Source organism: Quercus robur, chromosome 4 (genome assembly GCF_932294415.1).
Source record: "Quercus robur chromosome 4, dhQueRobu3.1, whole genome shotgun sequence".
NCBI classification, from domain to species: domain Eukaryota; kingdom Viridiplantae; phylum Streptophyta; class Magnoliopsida; order Fagales; family Fagaceae; genus Quercus; species Quercus robur.
The window spans coordinates 23,025,820-23,038,982 of NC_065537.1; the positions used below are offsets into that span (position 1 = coordinate 23,025,820).

The 13,163-nt window shown below is 40.2% G+C and overlaps 1 protein-coding gene across 1 annotated transcript; it reads right to left on the reverse strand.

Moving 5' to 3' along the window:
* Positions 1-995: 995 nt before the first annotated feature.
* LOC126721576 (NAC domain containing protein 50-like) lies at positions 996-1,918 on the reverse strand. Its single transcript, XM_050424626.1, has 2 exons — positions 1,505-1,918; positions 996-1,040 (listed from the first exon to the last, which is right to left on the reverse strand). Exons 1-2 carry the CDS (start codon positions 1,916-1,918, stop codon positions 996-998), a joined length of 459 nt encoding a protein of 152 aa, XP_050280583.1.
* Between the last annotated feature and the right edge of the window lie 11,245 nt (positions 1,919-13,163).

Consider the following 13,163-nt stretch of genomic DNA (forward strand, 5'->3'; position numbering starts at 1 on the left):
GTGAAACCGCATTAATTGGTGAAAAAGTTAAGGCAACTAGACAAGAGTGTTCCTCACTAATATTACTTTATCTTCTACTAATAAAAAATTTTCTCCTCGTAGTTATGAAATATTTTTACATAATAACGCATTTGTGTGCTCCAATATTTTGACATGAGCGGTGGTTGTGTAATCATATACGGAAACAAGAGTTCAACTAAGACAACCAAATATTGACTTGTATGCATTTTTAGTGTTTGTATCATTGCATGTACCAGCACTTGGTTTCAGCATGCAAGCAAACTATATCTAGTGTGTGAAAAACTGTCTACTATTTTCTTGGAATTTTATTTTCTTACCTATCCGCTAATACCAACAGGAAATTATTATTATTATTATTATTATTATTATTATTATTATTATTATTATTATTTAAAAAAAGAAAAAGGGAATAAGGAAAATTGAATGACTTTGCAACTAATAGTCTAATACACTTAAGTTTAGTTAATATAACTTTTGAACAAGCTTACTAGTATCACTCTAGAGTCTAAATAAGAGTCATAAAGATCCTAAGGTACAGTTAGTTAAGTCGTTCATCTTGTCTTTCTAAAAAATAAATAAATGAAAAAACCATAAAAAAATGTTGTAAGAAACACTCATTCAAAAAATGACAGAAAAATGAAATACTACTAGTTAAGAAATAATAAAAATGAAATGATGTGAAATTAGTGTTAACTACTAACGTCATATACATGCTCAAGAAGGTCAAATTAGGAACAAATACATCAGAATTGATATTAACATGATTAATCTAATAATTTGAAAAAATCAATAGAAAAATGTTGCATGTAAATCATTCAGAAAATGACCCAAAGAATGAAATAGCACCAACAAAGAAATGATAAAAATGAAATACTGTGAAATTAGTGTTTTTTACTTTCTATTAAAAAAAAAGGTTAATCTAGATTGGAGAAGCGCTCCATCTCTTGCCCAACGATGTCTTAGATGTTGCTCTTCTAGATATTCTCCTTCTTTGAAATGCAACAAATGACATAATTATCCTGCAATAACAACAACAATAAAAACATTTAGGGAGACGTTTAACCCATAATGAAAATTTTGCATTGTGTATTTTTTTTTTAAAAAAAATTATTAAACATGAAAATTAGGAAATCTGCAAAAGATCCATGACTGTTTATTCCATAATAAATAAAATCAAATAACCTTGGACAAATACAACATTAGGCAATTCAGCATCATTAAGAAAAAGAAAAAAAAAAAACAAAAAAAGTGGGTCACCATAATTGTAACTAACCAAATAAAATGGGAGAGAATAAGCATTTATTTGTATCAACACCCAATTCCTAGAATATGTTAAAGTTCACACTCATCTATTCTCAGGTGCATCCTTTGCTAGACAATATTTCAAACGATATTTCAAAGAAACTCAAGAAACAGAGCAATATGGATTATAAATATATATTATCAAGAAGAAGGAAAAAAAAAAAAAAAAAAAAAAACTTACATGATTAGTTGTGTTTGCAAACTCCCCATCAAGTCGGTATTCATTCATGGTCCACCTTCCCGTGCCAGTGAGGCCATTCTTAGCGACAAAACTTAAACTTCGCTTAGACCCATAGTGTATTGTTTTGCTATCATCATAAAGCTCTTCGTCCTTTTGACTTCTCCAGGTTGCAGAATGTGTAGATCTCTCAACATGCTTATTTTTCTTCTTCAGTTTGGTATAAAAATAGACACGGTCCATATGGGTTTCTTGAAAAATCTTCATCCACGTGCTAGGATCGCCAAAAACATCACAGTCGACGATAACATTCATCGAGTCCTTGAAGATTGGGTTCCCTTGGACCGTGTTGAGAAGATAGTAGAGAAAAATTTCTTGGTCATTGGGTCTAAACTTAACACCAGGTGGCAACTCCATATGTAGCTTCTGCACCAGCACTGATCTGATGATGAATCTTGTTGTTCTGTCGACAATGAGTGCTCAAAAGATCACTGGAGTTGAAACTAACCGAGAATCTTCAAAGGGTTTGAAGATGATGAATGGAGTTTGCGTAAAAGAAAATTTCTTCAAGTGGGTTTGAAGTGAAGAGCACGCAATATTCAATGTTTTTATAGCAACAGAGAAGAGAAGAAATTATAATGAATACAGAAAGGAAAGCTCTGGGTCTGAGTTATTAATGGAGGTTGAGGATTAAGGAAGGAAGGTAATGTTTATAAAAAGAGAGAGGTCGGAGATGTGGGGTAAAATGGTAATTAGCTATAATAACCCTCCAACGGTCAGAACTCTAATGTAATTTCAATTTGTTTGGTCTTTTTTTCGAATTTGGTTTAATTAATTTTCTTTCTTAATAACGGCGGCATTCTAACGTGTCCTATGAAGAGTGGCTAGAATTTTATTTATTACACACCAGGTCAGTTGTACTTGTACACGTGATGAGGGTTTTAGTTGAGTTAGTGAGGTGGGACTGTGGGAGTTTTAAGAAAGATACATATCAGGCCGACGGTCTGAGCTCATCTCTGTGTTAATGAAAAGTTCAAGTTAATTTGGGGTTAAAATTTTGGTTTCAGAATCTGGCTTCAATAAATGGTTTATGAATGATGTGGGTAGGTTTTGGTTGTGTGTGAATTGAAGTTTTGAAGGAAAATAAGGTTTTTTTTTGTGATTGGGGGTTTACCATTTGGTTGAGTCATACAATTGGCCGTGGGTCTTGGTCAATCTTGAATGGTAGGGTGAGACATTTGAGGGTAGGTCATAGGTTTGGATTAGATTGGATTTTCAGGGTAGTGGCTTATTAAAAATAAGGCCAGGGTTTACAAATCTAGTTGTGATGCAGGTTGGTTAATTCATGAAATTGGCATATTGGGTCTTGCTCTGTCTTGGGGTGGATGTCTTAAAAATGGTAGAGCTTTGCTCGAAGTGTGTAAACATGACACTGGGTGCAAACCATACCACAAGAGATTTGAGGGTTTTGTGAAGTAGCAGGAGCCGCTAGAAAGAAGAGTAAGAATTTTATATACAAATGATAGTTGAAGGGATACCTGCTACCTGAAGTCCTATTCATATGATTTTTTTTTTTTTTTTTTTTTTTTTTTGGGGGGGGGGGGGGGTTAAAGGATGATATTATATCACGTTTCATTATAAAGTTCAAGAGCGAGTCAATGACTTCGTAGCCTCTGCAATGTTAAGCTGAAGGTAGATTTGTGGAAGGTCCTATACTGAGTGTTAGTATATAGCTTAGACTAATTTAGCCCATTGGGCTTAGCCCAGTATACTGTACTTGTAGTTTACTCCTTTTACTTGTACTGCACACATACCTAGCCTATATAAGGCTCTTTATTGTACATTATTATACACACATCAATATACAAACTATTCAGTCTTTATCACACTTTATATTGTTAACATGGTATCAGAGCCATTCCTCTGACTTTTTGGTTCCTGTGGACATCTCGGGTGTTCTTTCGCTGCCCTCACCTTCATCCAGTAGTCACTATTAGAAGCGAGTCACTGCCGTCACGCCCACAGTCCCAGCAACTCTTGGATCTCATTGTTCTGCTCATCCAACTGTCAAAGCAAAGGCATTAAGTGACAGAACAGACAATCCCGAGCAAAACCCAACCAAGAACGGCCAGAAAACACCTCACACATGCCTCCATGTGCCGTTTGAAGTTTCTGCCTCACGTGCACGCGCTCCACGCGCTGCCACGCGCCGCCAGTATCCCTCACGCGCCGCACACGCTAGGACACACTGCCTCCACGCACCCCATGCGCCTGCTCCATTTCATGAACTGCCACATCAACCCTAGGGTGACATCATACTGCCACGTCAGCACACGTCATCTGCTGACCGTTGACTTGACAAACCGTTGACTTTGACCGTTGACCGTTGACCTTGACCAAGTCAAAATTTTACAACAAGACCTGTCTTACTCAGTTTTTCGCATAGATTCTGATTTTAGGCCCCGTTTCTGCATTTGAGGTCTCTAAATCTCACTTTTTGGTCATTTTCTTCATTATGGCTCAACAAAGTGAACGAGATATCATATGTCCTATCACCATCATGTTGGATGGTCCTACTAGCTATCATGCATAGTCTCAGAATATGACTGTCTTTCTCAAGGGTCGTAAACTGTGGAGATATGTGACTAGTTCAATTCCTAAGCCAGTACCAAACCCTAAGTCCAAAGCCACAGCTGCTAAAGAGTCTTCCAAGACTGTTGTTATAACAGATGATTATGAAGAACGTTTAGAGGAATGGGAGAGTATTCAGAGTAAGATCTTGTCTTGGTTTATCAATACCTCTATTCCCTCCATTCATAATTTTCTTCCTCGTCTTGAAACTGCTGAGGCTGCTTGGAAATTTTTGGCCGATCGCTATAATTGCACTAATGATTCAAGCTTGGAGTTTCACATTGAATCAAAACTTTATCAAATGCGCCAAGAGACAGGTTAATCTATTTCTGATTTTTATTCTCAGACTTCTACTATGTGGGAACAACTCTCTGCTGCAGATCCTCCACTGGTGTGTTCTAAAGACATTGAGCTCTTTGTCAAATATCAAGATTGCCGTAAATTTATGCACTTCATGATGGGTTTACGTGAGGATTTTGAGCCTACTAGGGCTTCTTTGCTTGGCTAGTCTCCTACTCCTTCTCTTGATGCTGCAGTAAAGGAGCTCATTTCTGAGGAGAATCATCGGCCTACTTATCACATGACATCACTTGATCATGTATTGACTATACCCTCACCATAGCCTCCCATTGTTGCATTCACTGCTCCTCCACGAATAAATTCTGGGAATCCCACCTTTCAGTCTTCCAAAGGTACTCATTGCAAGTTTTGCCGTGCCAAACGCCATGACATCTCTGTTTGTCGCAAACTACAGAAATTTGTGCAAGAGCAAAATAAAGCTTCTCTTCCTCAGGCAACTATTGTATGTCCTTCAGATCTATCGGTTCCTACAGGTCCATCTTTGGCTTCCTCACTTACTACGGCTGATATTGAGGTAGTTGTTCAACAGGTTTTATCCCACACTTCCACTGCCCTTTCTGTCACCTCAGGTAAACAATATTGGTTTTTTGATACTGCATGTTGTAACTATATGACTCCTGATGAATCCCAATTTTCTGATAAGGCACCCTTAGAACATCCAATCACCATTTACACTGTTGATGGAACTCCTATGCCTGTTAGTCATAAAGGAACAATCTCTTCTCCTTGTTTATCCCTTAGTGACACTTTTCATATTCTAAAGTTATCCCTCAATTTGCTTTATGTTGGTCAACTTTGCAAATTAGGCGTAGATCTTCTATTTACTAATCATGGTGTGGATGTGCAGGATGCCCGGACGGGTTAAGTGCTTGGGACAGGCCGTAAGGTTGGTCGCATGTTTGAGGTTCATGACTTGAAAATTCCTTCACAAGTTGTTTCTGCAGCTGCTACCACTGCCACCTCCTCACCTGATCTATGGCATGCTTGTCTTGGTCATCCATCCTTATCTCGTCTTCAGTTGTTAGCTTCTCAAGGTCATTTAGGTTCAGTTCAGTTTCAAAATTTTGATTGTACTTCTTGTCATTTTCGCAAACAAAAAAAATTTCCCTTTAATAAAAGTGACTCCTTTTCTTCTACCCCTTTTGATTTTATATATTCTGATATTTGGGGTCTTGCACCTGTTCCCACTGAGGAGGGATCTAAATATTTTGTCATATTTGTGGATGATTTTTCTCGATATACTTGGATTTATCTGCTTCACCTTAGGTCTGAACTTGTGTTTATTTACCAAACATTTCATAAAATGATTGAAACACAATTCAATCGCACCGTTAAAGTCTTTCGATCAGAAAATGCTTAAGAATATAATGATAAATCTTTCCTATCCTTTTCAGATAGTCATGATACTCTTCCTCAGCGGTCTTGTCCTTACACTTCTCAACAAAATGGCCGTGCAGAACAAAAACATCATCACATTCTTGATGTTGTCTGCACCCTTCTCATTTATGCCTCTCTTCCTGAGCACTTTTGGGGTGAGGTCGCACTCATTGCTGTGCATACCATTAATCGTATTCCTTCACCAACTACACACAACAAATCACCATTTGAGCTTCTCTATGGTCAAACTCCTGACTACTCCTCTCTTCGGGTTTTTGGTTGTGCTTGCTTTGTCTCTCTTTCTCCTCATGAATGAACAAAGCTCCAACCTCGTACTCATCTTTGTTGTTTCCTTGGTTATGGTGTGTCTCAAAAGGGGTTTCGCTGCTATGATCCCATTTCTCATCGCCTTCATATCTCCCATCATGTTGAGTTTTGGGAACATCGTTCTTTCACGAGTCTTCAGCAGTTTCCTGCATCTTCTTCCTCAGAGTCTCCCATTTTTACCGATCTTTTCCTCCCTCTCTATCCTGAACTTGTGGAGGATTCTTCAACATCGGCTGCCTCTCTAGACGATTCATCTCTGGTTCTGTCTCCGGCATATGACCCGTTTGTCTTGGATCCTGTGGCACCACCCTCTCCTGAGTCTCCTGTTGGTCCTGAACTTCGTCGTTCCACTCGGGTAAGCATTCCTCCCCCTTATCTCACTGATTATCATTGCTCTTTTGCTCTTGCCATCCTCTATGAACCTCACATCTATCGTGAGGCCTATACTGACCCTCTTTGGCAGCAAGCTATGAACGAAGAACTAAATGTCCTTCATAAGAATCACACTTGGGATATGGTTGATTTGCCTCCTGGTCAGTCTGTAGTAGGTTGTAGGTGGGTTTACAAGATCAAGACCAAGGCTGATGGATCTGTTGAACGATACAAGGCTCGCCTAATAGCCAAGGGCTTTACTCAGGAGTATGGTATTGACTATGAGGAAACATTTGCTCATGTTGCTCGCCTTACATCTGTTAGATGTCTCATTACTGTGGCTGTTGTTCGCCGTTGGCCTCTTTATCAAATGGATGCGAAGAATGCTTTCCTCAATGGAGATCTCCATGAAGAAGTGTACATGCAGCCATCCCCTGGCTATCCACACTCAGGCAATCAAGTTTGTCGCCTTCGTTGTGCTCTTTATGGCATCAAGCAGGCTCCTCGAGCTTGGTTTGAAAAGTTTAGCTCAATCGTTGCTTAGCAGGGTTTCACTTCGAGTCCTCATGACACTGCTCTCTTTGTTCGAAGATCCTCTGCTGGTATCACTCTTATTCTTCTTTATGTTGATGATATGATTATTATTAGAGATGATTCTACAGGTATCCACTCTCTTCAGCACTTCCTTAGTCAACATTTTGAGATGAAAGATCTGGGCACTCTCAGCTATTTTCTTGAGCTTGAGGTTACCTCATCCTCTGATAGATACTATCTTTCCCAGGCTAAATATGCTTCTGATCTTCTCTCTAAAGCCGGTGTCACCAATAACAAGACTGTTTCCACTCCTTTAGAATACAATGCAAAGCTCACACCCTTGGATGGTGAACCTATATCCGATGCTACTCGCTATCGTCAGTTGGTTGGCAGTTTGATCTATCTCACTGTTACTCGTCCGGATATTTCACATGCCGTGGGTATGGTTAGTAAGTTCATGGATGCACCTCGTTCTGTCCACTATGCTGTTGTTCTTCGGATTCTCCGATATGTCAAAGGCACACTTTATCATGGTTTGCATTACTTCTCTCGATCTTCTCTTGAGCTTCATGCTTACTTAGATGCTGATTGGGCAGGTGATCCTACTGATCAATGCTCTATCACAGGTTTCTGTTTCCTGTTAGGTACTTCTCTTGTCTCGTGGCGCAACAAGAAGTAGGATGTGGTTTCCCATTCCAGTACTAAGGCTGAGTATCGTGCCCTTGCCGACACCATTTGTGAGCTTGTTTGGCTTTGCTGGCTCTTGGCTGACATGGATGCTCCACAGCTCACTGCCACTTCTCTTTATTGTGACAATCGTAGTGCTGTCTACATTGCTTATCATGATGTCTTCTACAAACGCACCAAGCATATTGAGATCGACTGCCACATCACTCGCCAGTATATCCAACTCCAGTTGGCTTCCTTCTTACCACCTCGAGTTTGAGCGGAGATGTTAGTGTAGAGCTTGGACTAATTTAGCCCATTGGGCTTAGCCTAATATACTGTACTTGTAGTTTACTCCTTTTACTTGTACTGCACACATTCCTAGCCTATATAAGGCTCTCTATTGTACATTATTATACACATATCAATATACAGACTATTCAGTCTTTCTCACACTTTATATTGTTAACACTGAGGACAGAAATCATCCCTTTTTTATTTGCTCTTTTACTAAACGGATATGGAAATCTCTGACCCCAAATTCAACTAGCTGGATTTTGTTGATTGGAGCATAATTCACCTTAAAGGGAAGAGCTTAAGAGCTGTACTTTGTATATTAGCTTTTTTTTTTTTTTTTTGAGAAAGAACTTGAGTATTTTTATTAATGTAAATGAGTTACATCCAAAAGTAAAACCGACACAATATGAGAAGGAACATCTTCCATCCATACTTGAAAATCTGGTATGCCTATAGCATATCTCGCCAGATCATGAGCTACACAATTGCCGTTTCTCTTTACATGAGAATACAACACTCTTTGAAAATGATTTGAGTAAATTTTAACATCCTCTACCAGCAGACCCAATGGGCATAGGTTCTGTTCTTGAGATTTCAAAGCTTGAATCAAATGTAATGCATCACCTTCGAGAATGATATTTTGGAACCCCAGCTCATGTGCAAATGACAAAGCTTTCCGGGCAGCCAACGCTTCTGTCACACCAGCCTCATACGCCTGAAAAATACTCTCTGAACAAGAAGCCAAAACAGCACCATAGTTATCCCTTATTACAACACCAATACAAGCTCTATTTGCATCATCAAAGACCGCTCCATCAAAGTTAACTTTCACAAACCCAGCCGGCGGTGCACTCCATTTGTTTCCTCCATTTCCGTTACTCCTTACCTTTGTACCTGCTGCTTCTATGCTGGTTTTATAATGCGCCAACCATTCAGCTGCCAGATCAGCAACATGATGCAACAGACAAGCTTGCAAATTAAGCCTCACCTTGTTCCTTTGATTCCAAATAGTCCAGGTCGTGTAAGCCAACAGCTCCAAAGACTTCCCTTCCTCTATTATCCATGACAGCAGCTCTCTTACACAAGTGAACTCCATTTCGCACCTAAACCCCCATTTTTCCTGATCAGTCCACACTACATCCAGCTCCGGGCATGACCACAAAGCATGCACCGAGTCCTCCACTGCCAGTTTACACCTTTCACAGATTGGTTCCTCTAAGATTTTCCTACGCATCAAAGCTTGTTTGGTTGGAAGTACATTACGGCAAGCCCTCCAAAGAAAATTTTTTATCTTTGGGGGAGCTTGCATCCGCCATATTTCCTTCTAAACTCGCTTATGACAGATAGGAGGAGTTTGAGAATTTAATTGCAGCTCCTCTTCTTCTTTAAGGAACCTATATCTGGACTTACATGTGTAATTTCCGGAGGTTGAGTAAGGCCAATACAAAGTGTCCTCTGTCACATGTCGACTTAGGGGGATTTTCTTGATCAACTTAGCATCCTCTTCCACAAATAACCCATCCACCATCTCTTCATTCCATCTTCTTGTAGTTGGGTCAATAAGTGAATCTACGGTATAATTTTCAAGACTCTCCAATGGGCAGGAAGGCAGAAACGTTGGGTGTTTTCTTGGCAGCCAACGTTGCTGCCAAATGTTTATTTTTTCTCCATTTCCTACCCTCCATATTGCCCCCCTTTGAATGATGTCTCTTCCTCTAAGGATACTCTTCCAAGCATAAGACCCCATCCTTGACTCGGCAGCCTCCATAAGCGATGAATTTGGGAAGAAACGAGCTTTAAATACCTTGTAAAAGAGTGAGGATTTATTATTCAATAGCCGCCATGCTTGCTTTGCTAAGAGGGAATCATTGAACATAGCAAGATCTCAAAAGCCCATACCTCCAATAGTCTTAGATTTTGTTATCTCTCCCCATTTAATCCAATGGATTTTCCTACGGTCTCCCCTTTGGCCCCACCAAAATCTTTTGATTATAGCCTCAATTTCATTGCACAAACTCACCGGTAATTTGAAACATCCCATAGTGTAAGTGGGGATGGCTTGTATGACCGCCTTTATAAGCACTTCCTTTCCGGCTTGTGAAAGTAACTTTGCTTCCCACCCTTGAAGTTTCCACCAAACCCTCTCCTTAATGTAGCTAAAACTTTCTTTTTTTCCTTTCCCAACCAAGGAGGGCAGCCCAAGGTATTTTTCATAATGCAAGATTTCTGGTACACCTAAAGCCGCCTTAATTCCATGCTTCACCCCCTCCGGAGTAGACTTGCTAAAGAACAAGGAGGTTTTACTCTTATTCATTTTTTGACCCGAGGCTTCTTCATACTCTTTTAGTATCTCCAAGACATTGTTGCACTCCTCCATTGTTGCCCTGCAAAAAATAAGACTATCATCTGCGAAAAGCAGATGCGTTAGTTTTGGGCCCCTTCGACAAAGGGAGTAGCCATGGATATTACCATGTAGGTCCGCCTTTTTAATTAAGCCATTCAACCCCTCTGTACAAAGAAGGAATAGGAAGGGGGAAAGTGGATCTCCCTGCCTAATCCCCCTTGTAGGATAAATCATCCCACATGGTTCTCCATTTACCAACACAGAATATGAAACTGTTTTTACACAACCCATAACCAAATTTATCCACCTCTCCCTAAAACCCATTTTCCTCATTATCCCCTCCAAGTAATACCACTCCACCCGGTCATACGCTTTACTCATATCTAATTTCAGTGCCATATAACCATACTTACTTCCCTTGTAATTTTGTAGACTATGCAAAGTCTCGAAGGCCACCAAAATATTATCAGAAATTAATCTACCCTTAGTGAAGGCTGATTGGTGTTCAGTGATAATGGATGGAAGTAATTTTTTGAGGCGATTTGCAAGAATTTTGGAATAAATTTTGTAGAGGACATTACAAAGGTTAATAGGGCGAAATTGGTGTGCATATTCAGGGGAGTTTATTTTTGGAACAAGTGTGATAAAAGTATGGTTTAGGGGAGTAGGTATAGTACCTGAGTTCAACCATGACAATATGGCTGAGGTAACATCATGATTCACCGTGCTCCAAAAATGTTGATAAAAGAGCGGAGGCATGCCATCTGGTCTAGGAGCTTTGAGGGCCGCCATCTGTTGGAGTGCAGTAGCTACTTCACTTGCTTCAAATTCTCTACAGAGGCTTTCATTCATCTCCTCATCTATCACTGTAGGCACACAATCTAAGATACCTGTAGGGACCCTCCCACCTGTTGAGGTAAATAGAGACTTGTAATAGTTCACCATTACTTCCCCAATATCCTCCTGTCTAGTTCTCCAATCACCTCCCTCATCCCTAATACCTTCCATTGTGTTCTTCCTATATCTCTTTGAGGCATAGCTATGGAAATACTTTGAATTTTTATCCCCTTAATTTGCCCATAGAATTCGTGCTCGTTGAGCCCACATCGCAGCTTCCCTATCTTGCAACACCTCAATTTCTTTTTTAATCTGTCTCACCTTAAAATTATTCCCACTAACCATGGCTACCCTCTCTTCTCTAGCTAAGTCCTTTTTCAACCGGTTCAAGTCCAAGCTTACATTCCCAAAAACACTTTTCTCCCATTGCCCCAACTCCTTACCACACTTCTCCACTTTTTTTAGTATATCATCCTCATCACCAACTTCATACCCACTGCCCCACGCCGAAACTACCACCTCCTCACAACTGGGATTTGAGAGCCACATTTGTTCGAACCGGGAATTTTTTTTCCGAGTAGGTGGGTGCAGGCCAGAAAGAGATAATAGAATTGGAACATGATCTGAAAAGTTACATGACAGATAGTACACCTTTGAACCTCCAAACTTCATGAACCAACTATTATTTACCAAACACCTATCAAGCCTCTCCCAAATTGAAGCCCCATTTTCGAAGTGCTTGCTCCAAGTGAATTTAGAGCCCTCAAATCCCAAATCCATGAACCCACACTCATCAATCACCTCCCTAAATTGTTGCATCTGATTATAAGGCCTTCTTGCACCCCCAAGCTTCTCCTCTTGTTTGATAATTTCATTAAAATCCCCATAACAAAGCCATGGTTTTTCCGGTCTAGAGTTTAAAGCCCTAAGTTTTGCCCAAGCTTCATGACGTCTAGCTGTATCCGGTTCACCATAAAAACCCGTTAATCTCCACTCATTCTCCGTATTTTTATCAATCACCGCATCAATATAGTACCTATCCGAATCTTCCACCTTTAAATTGATCGAAGCTTTCCAATAAAGAACTAATCCCCCACCCCTTCCCACTCTTGGCACCACCCATCTATGATCAAAACCAATACTTCTTTGCACAAACTCTAGCCTAGCATCATCTATAAGCGTCTCGGCTAAAAACACTACAGTGGGATCTTTTGCCCGTATAATTTCCACGAGCTCCCTCCCTGTACGTAGGTTCCCAAGCCCACGACAGTTCTAAGCTGAACAACTCATTGCTGTTGGCGGGGCTGCACATCAGCTCCCGCCATTACAAAAGTTTTGTTTTCTCCACTAAGGATTTTTTGGACTCGCTTTGCTGAAACCTCATTATGATCTGCCTCTGTCACAGCCCTTCTTTTCTTCCCTTGTGACTGAAAATTTGCTGCTGTGTTGCCCTTAGATTTTTCCCTTTGTCTGCGTGTCCAGGTAGAAGAAACACGTGAGTTGGGAGTGTTGTGAATCCTGACTTCCTGAGCAGCACGTGATTGCTTAAGTGTTGGATTCTCACTTAAGTTGTCACGTGCACTTAAATTCTCACATGCATTAGGGCTTCTTGCCAAACTTCTACCCGTTCCAAGCATACTAGCCGCCCCAAACTCCTGAGCCAGACTTAACTCCTCTTTATTTCCTTCATCAGCAAATTCAGTTTCCTTAGGAGTCTTCAAATCCTCAATAATTTTCTCCTTAATTCCCTCTTGATTGACCGTGTCTCCCATATTAATTCCATCCCCTTCATTACTCCTTAATGACCCAATTACTTCCTCGTCTTCAAGGCTGACATTAATGCTAGCCGTTACTCCATGTGGCTGCTCCGGTATATTTTCTCCACCAGAAACAGAGGTCCGACCTGAATTAGAGTCT